This window comes from Anomaloglossus baeobatrachus, chromosome 5, assembly GCF_048569485.1.
Source record: "Anomaloglossus baeobatrachus isolate aAnoBae1 chromosome 5, aAnoBae1.hap1, whole genome shotgun sequence".
NCBI lineage: Eukaryota > Metazoa > Chordata > Amphibia > Anura > Aromobatidae > Anomaloglossus > Anomaloglossus baeobatrachus.
Genome location: NC_134357.1, coordinates 89882243 through 89906565, shown reverse-complemented (window position 1 = coordinate 89906565; position 24323 = coordinate 89882243). Strand labels below are relative to the sequence as shown.

Sequence of the window (24323 nt, the reverse complement as noted above, 5' to 3'; positions counted from 1 at the left end):
GACCGCACGCCGTTTTTTTTAATTATTTAATTATTTATTTCACTGCACAGTATACACACACACCGTCTGCTGTGTTTGGGTGCAGTGAGACACCTGTCACTCAGCGTGGGGGCGTGTCTCACTGCAACCATCATAGGTGCCGAAAAGCAGGAAAACAGGGATTACGAGATTGTTTAATGAGCGGCCGGCTTTTTCAAAAGAGGAAAAGCCGCCGGAGTTTAGTGAACAGCCGTGCAGCGCCGCAGCAGTGATCGGGGAACGGTAAGTAAGAGAGAGGGGGGAGAATGACCGACAGACTGTGAGAGGGGGACAGACAAGACAGAGAGAGACAGACAGAGCGAGACCGACCGACGGGAGATAGAATGAAAAAAAAAATGACCGACATCGTTAGTAAAAAGCACAAAACGTGCGTTTTGGACATCGGAGTGCCACACAATGTTTTACGTAAAATCTTTCATGTATTAATCTCAAAAAGTAACATACACCAGCTCTATCTCACTATTGTGTATGTGCCCTTAACATTTCCGCCATGAAAATTCATTTTGGTGTCATTTTGGAAGGTTTTCTGGTGAGTCCGTAAAAAATGGCGTAAAACGCGGACAAAATTGTTCACAGCTGTGACTTTTGAGTGATATATGCTTCAAGGGGTCTTCCCCATGCTGTTGCCATGTCATTTGAGCACTCTTCTGAGACTTTTGTGCCATTTTTAGGGGTTTTTACATGCTGCCGGGGGTCATTTCACAAAAATACTCGGGTCTCCCATAGGATAACATTGGGCTCGGTGCTCGGGCCGAGTACACGAGTATCTTGGGATGCTCGGCCCGAGCCTCGAGCACCCGAGCTTTTTAGTACTCGCTCATCACTAATGGTGACGTGTTTCTATTATGCTTTTCCTCTGATTGTTCCCCGCCTGATTTTGACTTACAAATACTGATGGAACATATGGAAATACTCAACGTGTGCACATGGCCTTAACTATTGCTCTACGGTGGCTCAATGTGCCTCAGTCGTGGATTTGAATCCAACCAAGAGCATTTGTTCTTCTTTTGTTCACTTGGATTTTTCTTCTATCCTTTGTCTAAGGCCGGAGTCACACTTGTGAGTGACTCGCGCGTAACTCGCACGAGTCTCACACCGCATCACCCATCACGGCCTTATGCTCCCCGGACAGGAGCGTCTCGGCTGCATAGAAATACATGCAGCTGACCCGCTCCTATCAGGAGAGTGTGCGGCTGTTCCGGGTGATGCGGTGCGAGAATTGCGTGAGTTATGCATGAGTCACTCACAAGTGTGACTCTGGCCTAATATAGGTTTTCCCTATTTACTGGATTACAACTTCAAAAATATAAAAGAATTTTAGATATAAAAAAAACACACAATATTAACTCCAATCTAAAAATAAAACCCGGGGACCGTTTTAAACACAATTTATTTTTGTTTTAAATAATCAACTAGATCATCCAGTGTTTTTTGATTTCATACATTGTTATTAGAGCTATTATCAATGAATGCTGTTTTCATATGAATATAATCAACAAATGAAAAGATTTCACCAAAAACCCAAAAAAGAAAAAGTAAAAATGCCCTTTTAAAACACAGCAGCATTAACAACCTAATATTACACTGCTAGAATGAATACAGATGATTGGCTTTACTGAAAAGAGTCTACATCTTTATAGCCAGTACACAATACAGTAAGGACTTTACATCGTGCCGCCTGCCTAATTTGTTCTTTTCAGTTTCTTTTTTTGTGCTTTTATTGCGTAAGCACAAGTTCATTTCTAAAAACCTTACCCCACCCATGTAAAAGCAATACAGTGAGTGCCTGGAACTATGCACTACCGTACAATTCAATATTATTATTATTTTCTTTTTTAAAAGTTCATGAGTGGTTGGCAACAGCGATACGATTAAATAAAGGGCTTGTGTGGATAGCTCCGATGTTGGTTTGTGTTCTAGTGTAGCTTTTGCAAAGTTGAACGAAGGCTAAAAGAAAGTAAAGTGGGTGATACATGCACCAAAATATTACTTCGATCTTAAGAAAATGATTCGGGATAGCAGAAGTCCCTGTTTTGTGTACTGTTACAGTTTGCAGTAGAATTCAAGAAATTTGTGTAAAATCTGCTTGGCTTTGTTTTGTTTTATTTTTTTTTTCATATACAAACAATTGAATTGATAATATACAAGATTTTGTGAAGACGCACCCATTATATACCCCATCGGTGAAGCATTATCAGACACCTATCAGGTTATATGGATATGTGAGTGATCTTCGGTTGGTAAGTCGGTGCATTATTAACATCATTTGTAGTCTTGTTAGACTTTTATACAAGTGTCACTTATTTACAGCAAATCCATTGATGATTTATAAAAGAAAATCAAGAGCATTTTAGACCCCAGTTTTCAGGGTACATGTAAAATAAGGCGAACTGTTGCTTATTTTAGTGATTATTGTGTCTTTCACAAGTCCATCCGATGTCATCCTCTTCGTTGGGTGTTCCGGCGCCAGGAAAATCCCGATGCCCGAAGAGACGTCGTTAACAGCATGGTATTTAATATGTACACTGCATTGTAAACTACACACTCCTGGACTCCATCCGAATGAAGGTGATTTCCCATGCTCTGTATAATTGGCTCATGCTAAAATAAAGGTTTCTTGCATAAAAAAAACCCATGCGGTTAATGTGTGGAAGCGGCAAACACACACTTTTTGTTTGTTTTCAGTGTTCTCCACTAATTGCTTTTTCTTCCGAATACTGGCAGTAACCATTCATTCCTATAGAAAAAAAAGACAGAAGTATGAGTTTTGCATTCTCCGTAAGGTGCTGTTCACACCAACCATGAAAGCTAAGCTGGATCTGTTATGAAAAAGATACTTAAAGGGAACCTGTCAGGTCCAATATGCACCCAGAACCACGAGCAGTTCTGGGTGTATATTGCTAACCCCTGCTTAACAGTCCCTGTATCTAGTAGTATAGATAAAGAGATCTTTAGAAAAACTATTTCTAAAGATCCTTTATGATATGCTAATGAGCACAGAGACAAGTCGCAAGGGCGTTAGTTCCTACGCTTATTCTGCCCTCTTAGCATGGTAGCATGCCCACAGGGTCGTGCTAACATGCTGTTCAATGCCCACTACCCAGCGTCATCAGCTGTACTTGTGTCCTTTGCACCACCTCAGAACGCTAGGCATAGGGTCAGTGCACATGATCAGAAGTCCCCGGCACTTTTGGTCATGCGCACTACACCAGTTTGAAGCTGGGACGCGTACACCTGGCTTCATAGTGCATATGACCGGAAGTCTGGGGATTATGCCCACTGAGCCAAAATCCAGCATTGGGGTGTGGTCGCAGCAGAGGTGAGTGCGACCATGCCTCTGACTCTGCGCATTCTTATCATGTAAGCACACACAGAGGCATGCTTACATTCTAAGGGGGCTGACTAACCAAGGAACTAACGCCCTTGCGACTAATCGCTAACCTCATTGGCATATGATAAAGGATCTTTAGAAATACTTTTTCTAAAGGTCTCTTTATCTATGCTACTGTATACAGGGACAGTTAGGCAGGGATTAGCAAGACCCAGAACTGCTTGTGGTTCTGGGTGCATATTGCACCTGACAGATTCCCTTTAAATGTTGGAACTGTTAGGGCTTGTTCACACATTGCATTTTACCGCTCGTTTTTGACAAGGAAAAAAAAAAACACAGACATTTACAGTACCAGCAAAGTGAATGAGATTTCTGAAATCTTTTTGTACATGCGACTTCATTTTTCTTTGCGGATTTGAACCTTTAAAGTGTTTTGATTTTCAAATCTGCAGCATGTCAATTGTTTCCGTAATATTGCACTTGTCTGTTGCTGTGTCTCTCAGTAATCACACTCAGTGGAGATCTTCAGGCTATTTATTAGGTGGTATTGTCAGCCATAACATCTCTCTCTGCTGCCTGCACTCTGTCTGCAGTACCAGCGAGTTCCCACTTGCTTGTGAACACATACAAGAAGAGAGACCCCTAGAGGCCCCTAGGGGACATACAGCATATACATATTGCTACATCCTTTCTCTTTAAACAAGAATAACAATCAAACTGAATAAAAACAAGTTAATCTGACCAAGTAAAAGAGAATTACAATATATACAGTTAGATATAATCCTTGAGGTGCCTATAAAATGCATAAAAAATGCATGCAAAACCATGTGCATTTTACAAAGCGTTATTCCTGCCAACTCTGGTTTTATATGAAACCATAGGGTAAGTTCACACCTGGCACAATTTGTGCGGATTTTCCACATTGAATCTGTAGAAGACTCTGCAGTAAAATCTGTGCATGTTACATTCACATTTTGCTGTGGATTTGTTGCAATTTTAACTCTTTCTATTACAATAAGTGAAATCTACATTGATTCTGCATAATTGATATTCTGCTATTGGTTCTGCATAATTGATATTCTGCTATTGGTACTGTGCTGTGCTTTGGATTTTCTACTCACAATGCTAGGAGGAAAATCTACACCAAAAGTGCACCTTGTAAGACCGGTAGTACCCCTAGGTTAAGTTCACACATTGAGTATTTGGTGCAGATTATAAAAAAAAAAATCTACAGTGTAAAACAATAAGAGAAAAGATGAGTAATGATGCTTCAATTATATTTATTGACAATAAATATTTAGACATATAAAAGATCAGGTCAGAACAAGATCAATTAAAAAATAGGGCGCAGGATGAGGATGAAGACTCCCTGATGAAGCAAGAGTTCACATCCCTTTGAAACGTACGTTGAAGTCTTGTGTTGGGGTAAACCTCCTCCTCTTCACCATCCTGACCTGTCTGCATTTTTTTGGCACCTAGTGCTCATTTACTGGTATGTGAGAAGTTCTCTTATTTGCACCATGTTATTCACACGCTTTCCCCTGTTCCATTCAAGCACAGAGCCATCTCAGTTCATCTCTCCTGGTGTAACAATATGATGTATAAGTTATAACCTTTTTATGATAATATTGATCTATTTAAGTTACTCTTATGAACTGTTGTTCACAGCTTGTTGGAATCATTAGGGATATAATTAATTGAATTGAGTCTATCTCCCTTTCTATACTGGTTAAGTTTGCCTTCCCATTGATGTTTTTTGTATCATCTTTATTTCATCTTGTGCTATTTAGACAACGCATATTGTAATGTACCATTATTATTCTTGTGATGTGTACATGGGTTTTATGTTTACAAATACCCTTATATAGTGTCCTTATCATATGCACAACAGGTCAGGATTTGCCTTTTAACATCCCTTCCTCATCCTGCGCCCTATTTTGTAATTGATCTTGTTCTGACCTGATCTTATATATGTCTAAATATTTATTATCAATAAATATAATTGAAGCATCATTACTCCTCTTTTCTCTTGTTTTTGATTTGATATTCTAGTAGCTTTGTATGCTGGGAGTGATCCTTTCATTAGGACCCTCCTGGCTTTTCCTTTGTATATGGACTTTCTGTGTCTAAGGGGCACTTTGCACATTACGACATCGCAAGCCGATGCTGCGATGCCGTGCGTGATAGTCCCCGCCCCCGTCGCAGCTGCGATATCATGGTGATAGCTGCCGTAGCGAACATTATCGCTATGGCAGCTTCACATGCACTCACCTGCCCTGCGATGTCGCTCTGGCCGGCGAACCGCCTCCTTATTAAGGGGGCAGGTCGTGCGGCGTCATAGCGACGTCACACGGCAGGCGGCCGATAGAAGCGGAGGAGCAGAGATGAGCGGGACGTAAACATCCCGCCCACCTTCTTCCTTCTGCATAGCCGGCGTGAGCCGCAGGACGCAGGTAGGAGATGTTCCTCGCTTCTGCAGATTCACACACAGCGATGTATGCTGCCGCAGGAACGAGGAACAACATCGTTACATCGGTATTTCCCAATTAATGGAAATGACCAACGCTACACCAATGATACGATTACGAAGCTTTTGCGCTCGTTAATCGTATCATAAAGGATTTACACACTACGATGTCGAGGGCGACGCCGGATGTGCGTCACTTTCGATTTGACCCCATCGACATCGCACCTGCGATGTCGTAGTGTGCAAAGGGACCCTAAGTGTAATACAATACCAGCTAAATAGATGTGATGGCAACAAAACTCAACTATACGATTCTGAAAATTTCTGTGCAGAAATTGACCGATAAGGTTACGTTCCCACGATGAGCTTTTGGGGAGTTTTTGATGCTGCGTACTTTCATGGTGTCAAACTTGCATCGTCTCACAGTTCCAACAAAGTGAATGGAATTTATAGAAATCTTATGCCCTCTGTGTTGTTTTTTTTTTTACTCAGTGTAAACTGACCTACAGTGCATTTTTCAAACCTGCAACATACATTTATCTTGAAAGTACGCAAGAAACCTAATTTACATAATAGATGCAGAAATTCTTCAACATTAAAAACTCACCAAAAGTTCATCTTGGGAACACAGTCTCATCCAGTTTCAAAATCTGCAGCATATCAACTCTTGGGCTTTGGTTTATCATTGCCTTTGTGCCTGTTATTTGTCCCCATGGAAGCACCCCGAGAGGCCACGAAACGGCCATTGTCCGGCATGTTTTTCAATTGTGATGTTTTAAAAAGTGGCAAATTTTGTTTCCAGTCCCCACCAGTGTATTTTTAAGTACACCAAAATTTTGATACAAATATTGTTACTTTTAATGCCAACGTGCAACTTTAGGCACCAAAAAGTCCAAAAACAGTTCAAAACAGGAAGAAAACTCATTTCTGACTTTTTGCCAAATTCATGACTCACGTGAGCCGTTTTAATTTGGCACTAAAATTGGTAACGAATACTAAAGAAAAGGAAAGTGACTTAATCTCCCCCCGCACCTCGCAAAGGGTGGGGAATAAGCAGGGACATTAACCTTTGCATTGTAGAGGCTGAAAATAAAATCCCCAGCAAAATCTGCATGTAACATGCAGCTTTTGTTGCTGGCTGATAATCTACAGATGTTGAGGAATAATTGGAACCAAATATGCAACATGTGAATTTAGTCTTAAAAGGGTTGTCCAGTGAAGATATATTATAACTTATCCAAAGGATAGGAGATACCTCATGATCCAATGGAGGCCTACCAGCTGGGATCTGCACCGATAGGCAAAATAGGGCACTTTTATTGTCTGATGAGACACTTATTTGCGTTAGAATGGAGCAGTAGTCAGTATGCCCGACTGCCACTCCATTTATTATCTCTGGGGCAGCCAAACACTCTGCATTGTCCACGAGACAAGACATCATTGCATTTTATAGAGAATAGTTTTTTGAGGACTTAAAGAATAAAATGAACATCATGCATGCAGAGCAATGTTAAAAAGACATTGCTAAGCACATATTCCATCTTATGTCACTTCTTTTACCCGCTTTAGGGTTTGGAAACCTTAAAGTGATTAATAGAAGTAACATGATCATTCTTAATGCTGCTTCCGCTGGAAAGCCATCCATGCTCTATCCAGAGAGTATAGAGTGAAAGCTGATGGCGGCGGAGCTGCTGCAAGACTGACAACAAAGCCCCTTCAGGAGAAAGACCGCCAACATTTTCCTGAAGCGGCTTTGCTTGGGAAAACTCAGTGGCTGTGCTGGCATCTACAAGTGTAACACAATAAATAAGAATATAATCAAGACGTTAATTTATTTCAGTAATTCAATATAAATAGTGAAACACATATATTATATAGAGTCATTACACACAGAGGGATCTATTTCAAGTGTCTATTTCTGTAAATGTTGATGATTATGGCTTACAGCCAATAAAAACCGAAAAGTCATTATCTCAGAAAAGTAGAATAATTACCACAAAATTCCTGCAAAGGCTTCCTAAGCATTTAAACTGGTCCCTTAATCTGGTTCAGTAGGCTACAAAATCATGGGGAAGACGGCTGACTAGACAGATGTCCAGAAGGCAGTCATTGACACACTCCACAAGGAGGGTAAGCCACAAAAGGTCATTGCTAAAGAAGCTGGCTGTTCACAGAGTGCTGTACCCAAGTAGATTAATGGAAACTTGAGTGGAAGGAAAAAGTGTGGTAGAATAAGGTGCACAAGCAACCGGGATAACTGCAGCCGTGGATTGTTAAGAAAATGCCATTCAAAAATTTGGGGGAGATTCACAAGAAGTGGACGCTGCTGGAGTTAGTGCTTCAATAGCCACCACACATAGAGCATCCAGGACATGGGCTACAACTGTCACATTCCTTGCGTCAAGCCACTCATGACCAATAGACAATGTCAGAAGCGTCTTACCTGGGCCAAGGAGAAAAATAACTGGACTGTTGCTCAGTGGTTCAAGGTGTTGTTTTCAGAAGAAAGTAATTTTTGCATTTTGCATCATGTGCATTGGAAGTTTTGTTATTACCTTTGTCTTTCATCACAGTTGACAATTTGTTCACATGAAGCTACATGTATCTTGCATTTCTTAAGATATATTAAACTAAAGGCTTTTTGGGACATACAATATTAGATTGATGGGAGTCCGACACCTGGCAGCTGCAGCTATTAGCTAATTTCAGCTATGGTCACCATCATTCTCATCAATGGCAACTACATTGTGAAGGTTGTTCCAGCTTCAATTATTGTTTATGGCAGGAACAGAAAACCGCTGATCATTGGGGTACAGGTTGTTTTGCCCATCATTGATCTGATATAGATAACCTATCCGGTATCATAAGGCCAGACAACTCCTTTAACTATGAATTAAAGAACAATTTTTGCCGAAATTTTTATTTGGCATATTCACTTGTTGTTTGATACTCATTGAATATTCCATACAAATTGAGTGTACCTTATTATGCCCTGGGATCTTTCCAGACCCCAAAGCATAACAGCCCTTGGGTAAAAAAAACATATATTAAAGGGAACCTGTCAGATGAAATATGACTGAACAGGACCAAAACTCTGGGGTCATGTGCAGAGCCAAAATCCAGAGTTGGACGCCAGTGGCAGTGGAGAGGTGAGTGAGATCATCCTTTGACGCAGCACATTCATTAGCATGTTAGCATGCACACAGGGGCGTACTAACATGCTAATGGAGCTGACTAGCCAGGGGAACTAAAGCCCAGGGGACTAGTCCCCTTGCTCATTAGCATACGATAAAAGATCTATAGTAATACTTTTTCTAAAGATTCCTTTATCTATGTTAGTGTATACAGGTACGGTTAGGCAGGGATTAGCAATATACACCCAGAACTGCTCGTGGCTCTGGTTGCCTTTAATACTTCTCCTTGGTCCTCACCAAGTGGCTCCCTCCAAAAGAAGCAACTAGTGAAAGCGAGGGAAGAGGTGTTACTTATATTCAATATTTCATTTTATCCTGTTCTCACCCTTCAGAATTCAGCAAAATAAATGGCAAAAAATGTTTTGCTCTGAATCACTCTTATGATGAGACTCTTTAAAATGCTTTTTTTTGCTAAGTATTTTTATATTTGGCACAGTATTTGACTATAGTATTAATGGGCAATAAGTGAATAATTGGGTTCATGCGGTCATATTTTTAAGTTTACCATCCATGAAGGTTGTTGGTTTACTTGGAATAACATCTAGAATATCAAACATACATTGTGACCTAAAATATTACTAAAGTCTCAAAAGGCTTTCTATTCTTATAAAATCTTACACGCACACCACTCACCTGAATCACTATGGTATTAAGAATAACTCTTCTTCTCAATGTGTCTGACTTCCTTCTTGGTCTTCACTTTATACCCGTCATTCTAGAATAAAAAGGATTTGAGAATTGTTATAGATAATTCTAAGAAAATTATTTATTTTAATGTTTTAATTTTTTCTTAACATCTTTAAATGGGACAATTTACTTGGACAGCCCCTTCTCATTCCCCTTGTTCGCCCCTGTAAAAATAAATAAGCCTATACTCACCTCCGGTGTGGCCACGATTCCAGCAATGTCTCAAGTTGCATTTTTGGGCCCAAGTGACTTTGTTATTACAAGCGAGTCCCGCAGCCAATCAGTGCCGGCATCCTTTTTCCCACCTTTGGATGTTTAAGCAGTAAGTTAGAACAGCACTCACATCTTGATCATATATCTGAAGCCAGGGAGACAGATGCCGGGCAATGATTTGTCGTAGGGCCAGTATGTCATAACAATGTCACTTAAGCCCCGGGAATGTGGCTTCAGACATCACTCAAACCGCAGCCTCACCGGAGAGGAGTATAGGCTTATTTATTTTTACCGGGGCAAAGACGGGGAATGAGTGGGGGTTCTCCAAGTAGTGGACATCTGCTTTAAGTCAAAAGAGGTTGTCAATTCAAAATATATTGATGACCTATCCATTGGATTCCTCATTAATATCAAATAGTGTGGGGGACCTAAATGATAAGCAGTACCCAAGAGTGGCCAAACACAATGCAGTGAAGCTCTCTTCCATGTGTTTACAACCAGCTGATACCAGAGCAGATAACATCTGATCAGTGGGGGTACCAGGTGATGGACCCCTCCCCAGTGATATTATATTGATAACCTATCCTACAGATAAGAAATCAGTATATTCTGACAGGGCAACTGCTTTAGGAGATCAATCATAGTCATACTGTAGTTCCACCCAATGGTTTTGAGCACCCATTGGTTGTGAAATTTTACACTTATTTTCAGTCGCTTAAATCCATGAAATTGTGGAGGATCCTTTCCCCCTAAGTGAGTTGTTCATAAGTTTTTACAGGACTCAACATTAACCCTAAACCAAGGGTTAGGCATTGTATCAGGCCTACTCCTACAGTAGGTATTTCATCAAAATTAAATTAAGAACGGTTAGAACCACTGAAGCAAATCCAATCCTGACAAATACTATTAGCAGAAAACACATAACACATAAGACAAAAACATGCTTAGGACCTTTCACAAAAAATTAAGGCAAAAAAAACCAATTATGTGGTCTAAAAGTTCAATATAAACCAGCAGTCACTCAAACATTGTGCAGAACTTTAACAAGAACAGGTTTCAGAGAATGCAAAGTATTTTTAATGTTGTGAAAAAGGCAAAAAGACAGTGTATTTTTACAACAGGCGACTAGGATTTTTTTTGACGTTTCGACCACTAAGGTCTTAATCATGAAGTCGCTCAATTGTCTGTAAAAATGTATCAAAATACATTTAATAGGGGAGAAGGCTGAGGGCCAGGGAGGAGGATAATCCTGAATAAACAAACTGGAATACCAGATATTGAGTTGATGATATCAGGACACATAGTGAATACCAAAGGTAATAAGCCTTGCCGGATCAATAAATGCTGTGAGTATAGGAAATATGCTTGTTCAACCCAGACTCAATGATATACAGTATCGTCTCTTTAAAAGTTAATAAAGGAAGACTGTGGTCCGTATAGAGATATAAGGGGAATAATGCTAATTGGCAAATTCAATAAGGCCAGAGTTTGACATATGATCAGTGGAAAATTACCACTAGACTGGTATGGGGGAAAAATGCTGGCAAGCTGAGCATGAGCTGGATTCTGGTATTGGTAGGCTGGAACATTCCAACTTTAATAAACTTCTGGTTGTTTTCCCAGTATGTTTTGGGTCATTGTCCATTTGTATTGTAAAGCGCCGTCCAATCAATCTCGCTTCATTTGGTTGAATCTGAGCAGAAAGTATTGCTCTATACACTTCAGAATTCATCCAGCTGCTTCTGTCTTCAGTCACATCATCAATAAACACTAGTGGCTCAGGGCCAATGGATCATGTATCGGCCATCACTCTGCTTGCACGATGTTTTCCAGAGGATGTGGTGTGATTTGAATCATGAGCCGTTTTAAGCCTTCTCCAGACTTTCTTCTACCCATCATTCTAGTACAATTTGATCTTAGTTTCATCTTTCCAAAGAATGCTTTTCAGGAACTGGGTGGCTTCTTGAGAAGTTTTTTTTCTTGCAAAGTCTAATCTAGACTTTTTAATTTTAAGGCTGATTAATGGTTTGCACCATGTTGTGAACCATTTTGTTCAAATAAACTATTTTTTCCTGTGTGTGTGCTTTAACACTTTACACTTACCAAATTAGTAATGGGGGGTGTCTGATAAATGCCTTTCCATTACTAACACCTGGGCTTGATGCCAGCTGTCATTACCATGCTAGCTGTATTACCTCGACTGCCAATTCACCAGGGCAATTGGGAAAAGCGCCAGAATTGCGGCATCTAAGGGATGGGCCACTTCTTAGGTGGCTGTGGGCTGGTAATTTTAGGCTGGGAAGGGCCAAATAACCATGGGCCTTCTCGGCCATATAATACCAACCCTTAACTGTCTGCTTTACCTTGGCTGGCTATCAAAAATAGGTAAGACAACATGCCGTTTTTTTAAATTATTTGTTCAGTCCCTTTCACATTTGTTTGCAAGGCAATTGTCTTGCTCTTACCCCCATTTTTCTTCCTTTTGCATCCCCCTAGCCCTTACTAAGACAATTTTTCAGCACAAAAGTTCGTGTCCACATTGACTTCTATGGGGTTTGGGGTTCGGGGTCAAGTCCAGGTACTGAAATGAACTTTTAACTGAAGTTCTGGTGAACCCAAACATCCACGGGTCCGCTCATCCCTATCCATAAACTCACCAGTGTGCTCTTTTTTTGCAGAATGTACCAAACTTGATTTGACCACGCCTATCATTTCTTCTATCTCTGATTGATTTTGAAGGATTTCTTAGTTTTTTCAGCATAATAATGGTTTGTTTCTTATTCATTGAGATCCCCTTTGACCGCATGAAAACAGCTTCCAAATGTAAGTGTCACACCTGGAATCAGCCACAGACCTCTTACCTGAATAATTGATGAGGACTGAATGATGGAATAACCCAGGAAGCCTATTAAAGCGCTACTGAGATAATTGACTAATTACTTTTGGTCCCTTGAAAAAGAGGCAGCTATGAGCATATTAAACAGCTGTAATTCCTAAACCCTTACTCCAATTAGTATGTGAATACCCTCAAATTCAAGCTGAGTCTGCACTTTAAGCCAGTATTAATCATATAACTGTATGTTTTATATATATATATATATATATATATATATATATATATATACACACACATCTAGTATAAACAGATAAATGGCAAAACTTGTGTCACTGTCCAAATATTTTTGGACCTAATTGTAGATGGAGAAAGGATTCAAAGCATGTATGACACACTGTTAAATACACACCAAACTGATACTCGTCATAAGACATCAAACCTAGCACACAGAAAGGCATGTATCACCACAACAAACAGAATTACTTGCCCCAACCGTTACAGTTCCACCAACTTTTTTCTCTTGTGGAACAACAACACGTCTCACGACTTTCCGTGTCACCTAAGAGAAGCAGGAACATTGACTTTGTATGGTGCTCAAAATTCAGAAGCTCACACCACAAAAAGCCGAGTACTTCCCAAAATTAACAAAGGACATAGAGGAAAAAAAGATTACTTTTCTGGTGATAATGTTGCCTTCTTCATCTGTGTATTGCTCTTCAGTAACAGATTCACCGGGAATGTTTTTAACTTCCTCCCCCTAGAGAGTGTCAGATTATTACATCAATCGTACAATTATCTTAATTCCTAAACACAGCACCCAGGGCATGCAAGGTAGGAGGATAAGACAACAGGACAAGCCTTTGGGAACCATGCTACAAGTGGGTAATGCTGGCTTTAAGGAAGGTTGAGTGGAAACAAGGATATGGTTAGATTTCATGTTTACTGAAAAGCGTATAGTCTCATTTTAGTTGATATTCATCTTAAACACAATGTAAATTTCAGGCAACTCGTACATTTTAGTAAATGAGGTCTCAGTCATCACTTAATAAATATAAGTATTAACATTTGTATGTGCCATTGGAGAAGACCTGTCAGGAGATAGTGTCAGGCTATGTATGTACTCCCCCCATGACTATGATATTCCACTAGGTAAAAATCAACAGCTCTTGTCCACTCTGGCCATAAACGTCTAGGCATCTATACAGCCAATCAACCCTCAAAATATTTGTGAATGGTGAATATAACTTGAAATAGTTGATGAGATAAAAAAAATAAAAATAGTTTTCTAAACGTTTTTCTAATTTTTGACAATCATATAGTTGTTAGTGGTAGTATTTTGCTAGGATATGCATTCACTACTTTATTAGGGGTAATTTGATGGCCAAGTTTACCAGTGATCCTCAGTATCATGGCACCTCTAGCATGAATTCAGATGTGTTTGATTTTCTGTACACCGTGTGCAGAATTATTAGGCAAATGAGTATTTTGATCACATTATAATTTTTATACATGTTGTCCTACTCCAAGCTGTATAGGCTTGAGAGCCAACTATCAATTAAGTAAATCAGGTGATGTGCATCTCTGTAATGAGGTGTAATGACATCAGCACCCTATATAAGGTGTGCTTAATTATTAGGCAGCTTCCTTTCCTTTGGCAAAATGGGTCAGAAGAGAGATATGACGGGCTCTGAAAAGCAGAAGGATGCAGCAGTCTTGAAATTGCCAAACTTTTGAAGCGTGATCACCGAACAATCAAGCGTTTCATGGCAAATAGCCAACAGGGTCGCAAGAAGCGTGTTGGGCAAAAAAGGTGTAAAATAACTGCCCATGAATTGAGGAAAATCAAGGGTGAAGCTGCCAAGATGCCATTTGCCACATGTTTGGCCATATTTAAGAGCTGCAACCTTGCTGGAGTATCAAAAAGCACAAGGCGTGCCATACTCAGGGACATGGCCAAGGTAAGGAAGGCTGAAAAACGATCACCTTTGAACAAGAAACATAAGATAAAACGTCAAGACTGGGCCAAGAAATATCTTAAGACTGATTTTTCAAAGGTTTTATGGACTAATGAAATGAGAGTGACTCTTAATGGGCCAGATGGATGGACCAGAGGCTGGATCAGTAAAGGGCAGAGAGCTCCACTCCGACTCAGATGCCAGCAAGGTGGAGGTGGGGTACTGGTATGGGCTGGTATCATCAAAGATTATCTTGTGGGACCTTTTCTGGATGGAGTGAAGCTCAACTCCCACACCTACTGCCAGTTACTGGAAGACAACTTCTTCAAGCAGTGGAACAGGAAGAAGTTGGTATCGTTCAAGAAAAACATGATTTTCATGCAGGACAATGCTCCATCACATGCATCCAACTACTCCACAGCATGGCTGGCCAGTAAAAGTCTAAAAGATGAAAAAATAATGACATGGCCCCCTTGTTCACCTGATCTGAACCCCATAGAGAACCTGTGGTCCCTCATAAAATGTGAGATCTACAGGGAGGGAAAACAGTACATCTCTCGGAACAGTGTCTGGGAGGCTGTGGTGGCTGCTGCACGCAATCTTGATCGTAAACAGATCAAGCAACTGACAGAATCTATGGATGGTAGGCTGTTGAAAGTCATCATAAAGAAAGGTGGCTATATTGGTCACTAATTTTTGGGGGGTTTTGATTTTGCATGTCAGAAATGTTTATTTCTAAATTTTGTGCAGTTATATTGGTTTACCTGGTGAAAATAAACAAGTAAGATGGGAATATGTTTGGTTTTTATTAAGTTACCTAATAATTCTGCACAGTACTAGTTACCTGCACAAACAGATATCCTCCTAAGATAGCCAAATCTAAAAAAAAAAACACTCCAACTTCCAAAAATATAATCTTTGATAGTTATGAGTCTTTTGGGTTGATTGAGAACATAGTTGTTGATCAATAATAAAAAAAATCCTCTAAAATACAACTTGCCTCATAATTCTGCACACTGTGTATATTTGTACTGCCCCATTTACTCTAATTTATTAGGCGCTGCAGTCTTAGGGGTACTTTGCACGCTGCGACATCGCAAGCCGATGCTTGCGATGCCGAGCGCGAGTCCCCACCCCCGTCGCAGCAGCGATATCTTGTGATTGCTGCCGTAGCGAACATTATTGCTACAGCAGCTTCACATGCACTTACCTGCCCTGCGACGTCGCTCTGGCCGGCGACCCGCCTCCTTCCTAAGGGAGCGGGTCGTGCGGCATCACAGCGACGTCACACGGCAGGCGGCCAATAGAAGCGGAGGTGCAGAGGTGAGCGGGACGTAAACATCCCGCCCACCTCCGTCCTTCCGCATAGCCGGCATGAGCCTCGGTGACGCAGGTAAGGTGATGTTCCTCGCTCCTTTGGCTTCTCACACAGCGATGTGTGCTGCCGCAGGAACGAGGAACAACATCGTACCGTCGCTGCAGCGGCATTATAGAAATGTCGGACCCTACACCGATGATACGATTACGACGCTTTTGCGCTCGTTAATCGTATCATAAAGGATTTACACACTACGATATCGACTGCGACGCCGGATGTGCGTCACTTTTGATTTCACCCCACCGACATCGCACCTGCGATATCGTAGTGTGCAAAGTACCCCTTAAGCTGAGAATACAATGATATAGCTGTTGCACCAGGAACTACAGAGGGTAGATGTCCATTGTGCAAAAACTGTGTATGGGCCCCCAAAGGTTCCATGGCTCCTTATAAAGCATCTAATTATTTCTAATAATCCACCAGTAATTGATAGCTATGATGTTTATTATCTTAGGCCATAATGTGCAATTTAAGAGTATGAAACTGCTGTTAAGGTATGGGCGGCACAGTGGCTCAGTGGTTAGCACTGCAGTCTTGCAGCGCTGGGGTCCTGGGTTCAAATACCACCAAGGACAACATCTGCAAGGAATTTGTATGTTCTCCCCATGTTTGGGTGGGTTTCCTCCGGGTTCTCCGGTTTCTTCCCACACACCAAAAACATACAGTTAGGGACTCTAGATTGTGAGCCCCAATGGGGACAGTATTGTCAATGTATGTAACGCGCTGTGGAATTAATAGCGCTATATAAATGAATAATTATTATTATATATTATATTATAAGGTGAGAGTAGATTTCCCTAACCTATTGGGCCCTGTATAGTGGTACGAGAGTGAAGAAAGCCACCACTAGACATATCTGGGAGAAAGTGATCTTCCCTGAAAATAAAAAAGGACCGGATGATGAAATTCCAGTCTTTATCCTTTTCTCTAACTGCCCGATCCTTCATACACATCAGATGTGTCGGGCCGGTCCCTCCAATAATTTGTAATTATATAAATAATTTAAAAAAAGAAGCCACACTTCCTCTTGTTTTGTTACATAGCCACAATAAGCGCATGGCTGGGGGCTGCAGCCTGTAGCCGTATGCTTTATCTGTGCTGGGTATCTTAATAGGGAGATCTTAAGCAAAATATTTTAATAATTTATTTTTATACCACAATAGACACATACAAAATCTTTGATTGGAAGCAGTCAACTGGCATGCTGTCACTCAGCATGGGGGCGCATCTGACTGCAACCATCATGGACATCAGTTGGTGGGGAAAGCAGTGCATATGCATGAAGGTAAATGAACGGCCCCTGAAGTGAATGAGAGGCCTGGAAGTAGTTACAGCCGCGCCGGAGCGTTGGTATGAAGCGCTTGCTCCTATCCCGCTATTCCTTATATGGGGCCAGCATCTGACCAGATAACCTGGATCAATTCCGGGCTGAAACCGGGGTTTTTTTTTAACCCGGTTACACCTGACGGTCCCGGTTATCTGCGAGTCTGCCCATCATTACTCCTACTGTGTGAAGTTTTCCTGCACAGTAGAAGGTCAGAGAGGTCTCACAGGAATAGAAATACAGTCAGGATCTCAATTCTTTCATGTGGCGGGGAACCCATGCCACAGTTCGTATGATTGTTACAGAATAACTATATATCAGTACATAGTACTATAAGACGTGAACCATTAATATTTCCGATTTTAGAATTACTATACGTTTCGATGTTGCGTTAGCCCAACCTGTTACTAAGTTTTGTTAGACATTCTTCTGCTCCATCCTACAAACCACACAAACATGCACATAGGTGAAGGATTATATCCTGATCGATACGGCTTCTGCTAACCATGCTCAAAAAGAGAAGCCTTCTCAAAACTAAACGGGATGGCAGGAATAAAAGTGGGAGGACAGAGCTCTTTGTAAAGCTGGGAAGTAAGGTTGAAAAACAGAAATCCACAAGGCAACGATGATCATTTCATCGATTTCAGAAAAACTGTCTAGCTCAAAATGTATTTGTTCTATCATTGCCTGTGATTCCTCAAAGTTGTAAAGCTCCAGATTCTGCTCCATGCTAAAGCCAGGTGTCCAACAAATGCAAGCTATGTGAGTTTATTCACATTGATCATGGCAATTCAGTGCTTTCTTGTTACTTATCTTCCACTGAGGAGATGTGCACTGACAATTTAACATATTGATTATGGAGGTCTCCTACGATCATAAAAAATATTTGTCCTGATTTACTGATTTATGTATCGACCATTATATTATGGAGCAGAAAATACAAAAAAATATATATTTATAATCTGCATATATCACCACCAAGAGGCTTGGACAATGATATATGCATTGTGAGGTTTGTCAGGGGCTAATATAACATAAGGTTATTTTTACAACATGCTTGTAAGAAAATTGTAAATCGCAAACATCCAAGCGATCAGAGGCAAAAACTCATGCTACAGCCGGTGTTGGGGGTCAGCTGCACTCGGTACCTTATAAATCAGCCGTCGCCGAGTAATTTTTGTAGTGATTCTTCGTTCCTCATCTGAGCTTGACTCACTCTCATATTCACTGCCACTAGAATCCTGATAAATGCATTTTAGGCATGTTTTACCAGAAAACTTAAAAGAAAAAGAAATATTTTTATCTACGTAGCCAGAAATGACGACAACTGAGTCTTCCGAGTGAGTACTATACGATATCACTGCTTTTCTTTGGAGATTAGTAGTTGACGTTGCTTCTCAAGAGGTCTACGAAATGCGACGTGCGTGACCAGTTTTCAAGAGAAACTTTCTACAACCCAAAACTGAGGACCCATAACATTTACATTCGGTCTAACAAAAATCTGTGAATTTACACAAAAGTAAAACCTCATTTAAGGTATGTGCACAGGATATCTTCATTCTTTTTCAGACTCTGCTGAGAACACGCCTGAAAAAGAGCTTCTAGGATCCAGCAGCTTCTGCTCTCTCCCAACATCCAGGGATCACATAATTACTGCTTCCAGAAGAGGAAACGCCATGACTGCTTCCTAAATCTGTATGCATAACACTTGTTCAGCATAATATACACTGTGATCAGGAAGGCAAATATGCTAATAATCCATATTTCCCTTCTCTGTAAGGAGTCTCGCTGTGTCTGACAGCACAATCTCCTGCAAGCTGCTTACTCTACATTGACAATTTAAAGTGTCAGTGCAGAGTAAAGTGTGGACCAACTAGATGTTTAAAGTTTATGGATGGTTCCGAAGTAGTTTACTTTATATAATAAAGGTTTTTCAAGCCTTTAATAATTTTGTAAGTGTCCTGGATTACCAATACTACAAGTGGATTAAGTGTATAATTTATTTTTTATTTAGGTATTTATCTATTTTTTTGAAGAAGGGGAATAAAAAAAAATGGCATTTTTTTTTATTAGATCTTTTCATGGGACAACACTAAAGATATGACACTTTGATACAATGTAAAGTAGTCAGTGTACAACTGGTATAACAGGGAAAATTTGGTGTGAACTCTAAATTCAGCACACAGCCATTAATGTCAAAATCGCTGACGACAATAGTGAGTACACCCCCAAGTCAAAATGACCAAATTGTGCCCAAAGTGTCAATATTTTGTGTGGCCACTGTTATTTTCAAGCACTGCCTTAACTCTCTTGGGCATGAAGTTCACTAGAGCTTCACAGCAGCCGCTGGATCCTCTTCCATCCTCCATAACAACATCACAGAGCTGGTGGATGTTAGACATCTTGCACTCCTCCACCTTCCATTTGAGGAGGCCCAACAGATGCTCAATAGGGTTTACCTCTGGAGACACTTGGCCAGTCCAGCACCTTTACCCTCAATTTCTTTAGCAAGGCAGTGGTCTTCTTGGAGGTGTGTTTGAGGTTGTTATCCTGTTGGAATACTGCCCAGCAGTCCAGTTTCCAAAAGGAGGCGATCATGCTCTGCTTCATTATATCAACATACATATCGGTATTCATAGTTCCCTCAATGAACTGTAGCTTCCCACAGCCTGTAGCACTCATGGAGCCCCAAACCATGACACTCCCACCACCATGCTTGACCAATTAGCCATTTTCCCTCTCTGGAAATTAGACTCATTAATGTTAAAAAATGTCAGGTGGGAATGTGGAGCAGGTGTGTTAAATTTGGTGTTATCACTCCCACACTCTCTCATACTGGAAGTTCAACATGACACTTCATGGCAAAGAATTCTTTGAAAAAAAATAAATTGTTGTTCTTCATAAAGATGGCTGAGGCTATAACAAAATTGACAACACCCTGAAGCTGAGATGCAGCACAGTGGCCAAGACCATATAGCTGTTTAACATAACAGGTTTCATTTCAAACAGGCCTCACCATGGTCAACCAAGGAAGTTGAGAGCATATGTTCTGCGTCATAGTCAAGGATGTCTTTTCAAAATAGATGTATGGGTGCTGCCAGCATTGCAGCATAGGCTGAAGGGGTGGGGGGTCAGCCCTTCAATGCTCAGACCATATGATGCACTATGCATCAAATTAGTTTGCATGATTGTAGTCCCAAAAGGAAGATGATGCACAAGAAAGCCTGCAAACAGTTTGCTGAAGACAAGGAGACATTTATTACTGGAACCATGTCCTGTGGTCTGATGAGACCAAGATAAACTTATTTGGTTCAGAGGGTGTCAAGTGTGTGTGGCAGCAACCAGGTGAAGAGTACAAAGACAAGTATGTCTTGCCTACAGTCAAGCATTGTGGTGGGACTATCATCGTTTGGGGCTGCAAGAGTGCTGCCGGGGAGTTACAGTTCACTAGGGAACCATGAATGCCAACATGTACTGGGACATATTGAAGCAGATCATTATCCCCTGCCTTCAGAAACTGGGCCGCAGGGCAGTATTCCAACATAACGATCCCAAACGCACCTCCAAGACAACCACTGTCTCGCTAAATAAGCTGAAGGTAAAGGTGCTCGACTAGTCAATCATATCTCCAGACGTAAACTCTATTGAGTATCTGTGGGGCCTCCTCAAGTGGAAGGTGGAGGAGTGCAAGGTCTCTAACATCCACCAGCTCTGTGATGTCGTCATGGAGGATGGAAGAGGATCCAGCGGCTCCAGTGAAGCTCTAGTGAAATGCATGCCCAAGAGAGTTAAGGCAGAGCTTGAAAATAATGGTGGTCACCCAAAATATTGACACTTTGGGCACTATATGGCCATTTTCACTTAGGGGTGCACTCACTTTTGCTACCAGCGGTTTAGACATTAATGGCTGTGTGGTGAGTTATTTAGAGGGCACCAAATTTACGCTGTTATACAAGCTGTACACTGATTACTTTACATTGTATCCAAGTGTGATATCTACAGTGTTGTCCCATGAAAAATTTACATAAATCTGAGGGGTGTACTCACTTTTGTGATATACTGTATGACTGTCACATATACTTGGGTTAAAAACTCTTCATGAGTACTAATATGACTTTTTGGGAATGTGAGAAATTCTAGACTTCTTTTTTTTTTTTCTTACAAGATCATGAATAAAGTAGTCATGTGTATAAAATATTGTCCATTTCCTCAGGCACAATATTTTCCAGTACATCCTAGCTACGCAACAACTAAATTGGACTGTACCTTTTCAGAAGATGTTCCTTCCTCCACATGAGCTGAAGGCTTGGATTTTCCTTCTTCCAAGCCAGTCCGTTTTGCACTAATAGGCAAGGAGCTCTTGTGCCCTCCTATTACTGTCTTGGTGGTCATCTCTGATCTTTGATGTCCTGTCGATGGCGTTTGCTCCACTTTTCCTTGGAGTGTTTTTGGTTTCTGTTTTTCGTTCAGTTTTACAGGTTCTTTCTCCAGAGCACTGGAACTTGTCTTACCTTCTGGTAATGACTCAGAAGGACTAACATTAGATCCCAGCCTTCCTACTTCTCCCTTGAGATATGAGGTAATTGACTCATGGCTACAAAATCACAAACAAAGAAATATATATTACTCAGTGTTTTGTATAATCTAAATATACACAAACACATTTATATTCTTAATATTGATCTTTGATAGAAATCTATAAAACTTTGCCAGCACAACCCTTACCAATCACACATTAATTACCTATTCCGTAAATAAGCGATATATGTTCACAAACAGAACAAATCTTTTATCTGTTTTTTAAAAATATGCAAATGAAAAAATAGCCCTTTTTAAAAAATATCAAGCTTTAATTAATGTTTGCACCATTTTGGAAGCAGCATGCGTCCAAAACGCTGCGATGTACAGTACAAGCACAGTGGATGAGATTTCTAGAAATCCCATGCCCACTGTCCGTGTGTGGCCGTAGGGAGAACACAAGCGAGAGACCGCAGCGCACCAACCCCTGATTGTGGGCACAAGCAGCTGCATTCTCTTTCGGAGGAGACTCAGGGCCCCGCAGGTCAGGACCTGCTGTGTCCAGGATGCAGTGAGTCCTGATTGTGAGCACGTACCCTTAGACTGTATTCACACCTATCATTTTAGACATTTTTTTGCCCCATTAATTGATTCAAAAGGAAAGGAAAATATAAATGGATAGATTTCTCCCCTTAAAGGGAACCTGTCATCACAATTTAACATGTTAAATTAAAGATATGGCCATAATAGTGCTGTTATACTGATTTATTAAACACCTGTAGTGCAGAAATCCGCAGCATTGTTCTTGTTTAATTCATTATAGAAGTTTTGTTGCAAAATACCTTTTCGTGTACCTTGCAGGACTCTGGTTAGGGACTTCGGCTCTGCTACAGCACCTCCGCAATGGTACGAGTCTCATCTTTTAATTTTGTGGTAGCACCAACAAGCAGTAAGGGTGGCGCTTGCACACATTCATCTCCCTGGGGGTCTTCAGCAAAAAAGCACCGCAAGCAGCGCATGTGCACATTGACATCCAACAATCTTCAGCAAAATGGCGTTGCAGCCGGCGCAAGCGCACACTTACTTCTAAAGGTCTTCAGCAAAATGGTGCTGGTGGCAGCGCATGCACAGATTGAAAGGCGTTGCAGACGATGCATATGCACACTGACTTCTAAAGGTCTTCAGCAAAATGATGCTGGTGGCAGCGCATGCACAAATTGAATTGTTTTGCTGCCAGCACATGCACACACTGACCTCCGAAGGTCTTCAGCAAAAATGGTGCTTGTGTCAGGGCATGCACAGACTGGATGACGTTGCAGCTGGTGCATGTGCACACTGACTTCGGAAGTTCTTCAGCAAAATGTTGCTGGTGATGGCGCATGCACAGATTTAGATCTTGGCTAGCCATTAAATCGAAGTTTGAATCTGTTCATGCGCCGTCACTGGTGCCATTTTGCAGAAGACCCTTGGATGTCAGGGTACGCATGTGCCGCCATTTGATGAAGGCCAATAGCGAATGAACGTGCGCAAACGCCACCCTTCCTGCAGGCAATGCTAGCGTTATATTTAAAAAAAGAGGCTCGCACAAACGCAGAGAAGCTGTGGCACAGCCGGTGACCCTACCCACAGTCCTGCCCCCGATGCAAGAAAAGGAAATTGCACCAGAACGTCTATCATGAATTAAACAAGAAGCTGGCTGCCAATTTCTAAACTACAAGTATCTATTAAATCAGTGTAACAGGGCCATTTTGACTATACGTTTACTTTAACATATTAAATCATGCTGACAGGTTCACTTTAAGGAAGCAACAATGAACTTTACATAAGTCTGTCAGCCGTTGTTTAGTGGTCATTCACATAAGCTGATACAAACAGAACGATTATTAATACAGACATTTTCTTGCCATAGAGCATCCAATATATCAGCAGCTTATTCCCTATATACATGAAGTGATGTGCTGTGTACTACAATGATTTTCATGTCAGCAGCATGTTTACACAGGCCGATGATTAGGAACACTCGTTTGCCAATTATATTGGTCCACATAAAGGGGCCTTTTTCTATGTGTCCTGTGTCTGATTCTACTAGTGATCTTTAAAGCACCACTCTAGAGTGTTTTTTAGATTTCGCCACTGTAGTGCTGCTGTGAATCTATGTCCCCTGCCCCCTGTCTTATACTCACCCTCCAGCGTCTTCATCTGTTTCCAGCGTTTCCTGTCAGTCTCCAGCAGTTATGATTTGCCAGCAGCTCTAGTGATTCGTGGAGCGCACCGAGGTCACTCTTCAGTACAAGTCTATGAGAGCCTCGTTCTGGCTCACATGGAGATACATTGAGAGCTTGTGACATTACTTCTCATTTCCAGTCAGTCAGAAGTTACAG

The 24323-nt window shown here is 41.0% G+C and overlaps 1 protein-coding gene across 30 annotated transcripts in view; it reads right to left on the bottom strand.

Annotated features, from left to right (window-relative positions):
• Positions 1-1412: 1412 nt before the first annotated feature.
• The window catches only part of ANK3 (ankyrin 3), a 1059766-nt gene continuing 1036855 nt past the window's right edge, over positions 1413-24323 (bottom strand). For 25 of the 30 annotated variants that reach the window (XM_075348673.1, XM_075348677.1, XM_075348666.1 and 22 more), the window contains 6 exons: positions 21691-22018; positions 18573-18701; positions 13441-13524; positions 13255-13326; positions 9665-9746; positions 1413-2776 (listed from right to left, as the gene is read on the bottom strand). In XM_075348673.1, the coding sequence (XP_075204788.1) occupies positions 9681-9746; positions 13255-13326; positions 13441-13524; positions 18573-18701; positions 21691-22018 (679 nt within the window). In that variant the 3' untranslated portion in view covers positions 1413-2776; positions 9665-9680. The remainder of the gene's footprint in view (positions 2777-9664; positions 9747-13254; positions 13327-13440; positions 13525-18572; positions 18702-21690; positions 22019-24323) is intronic. The other 5 variants (XM_075348674.1, XM_075348694.1, XM_075348664.1 and 2 more) reach the window with 4 other exon arrangements.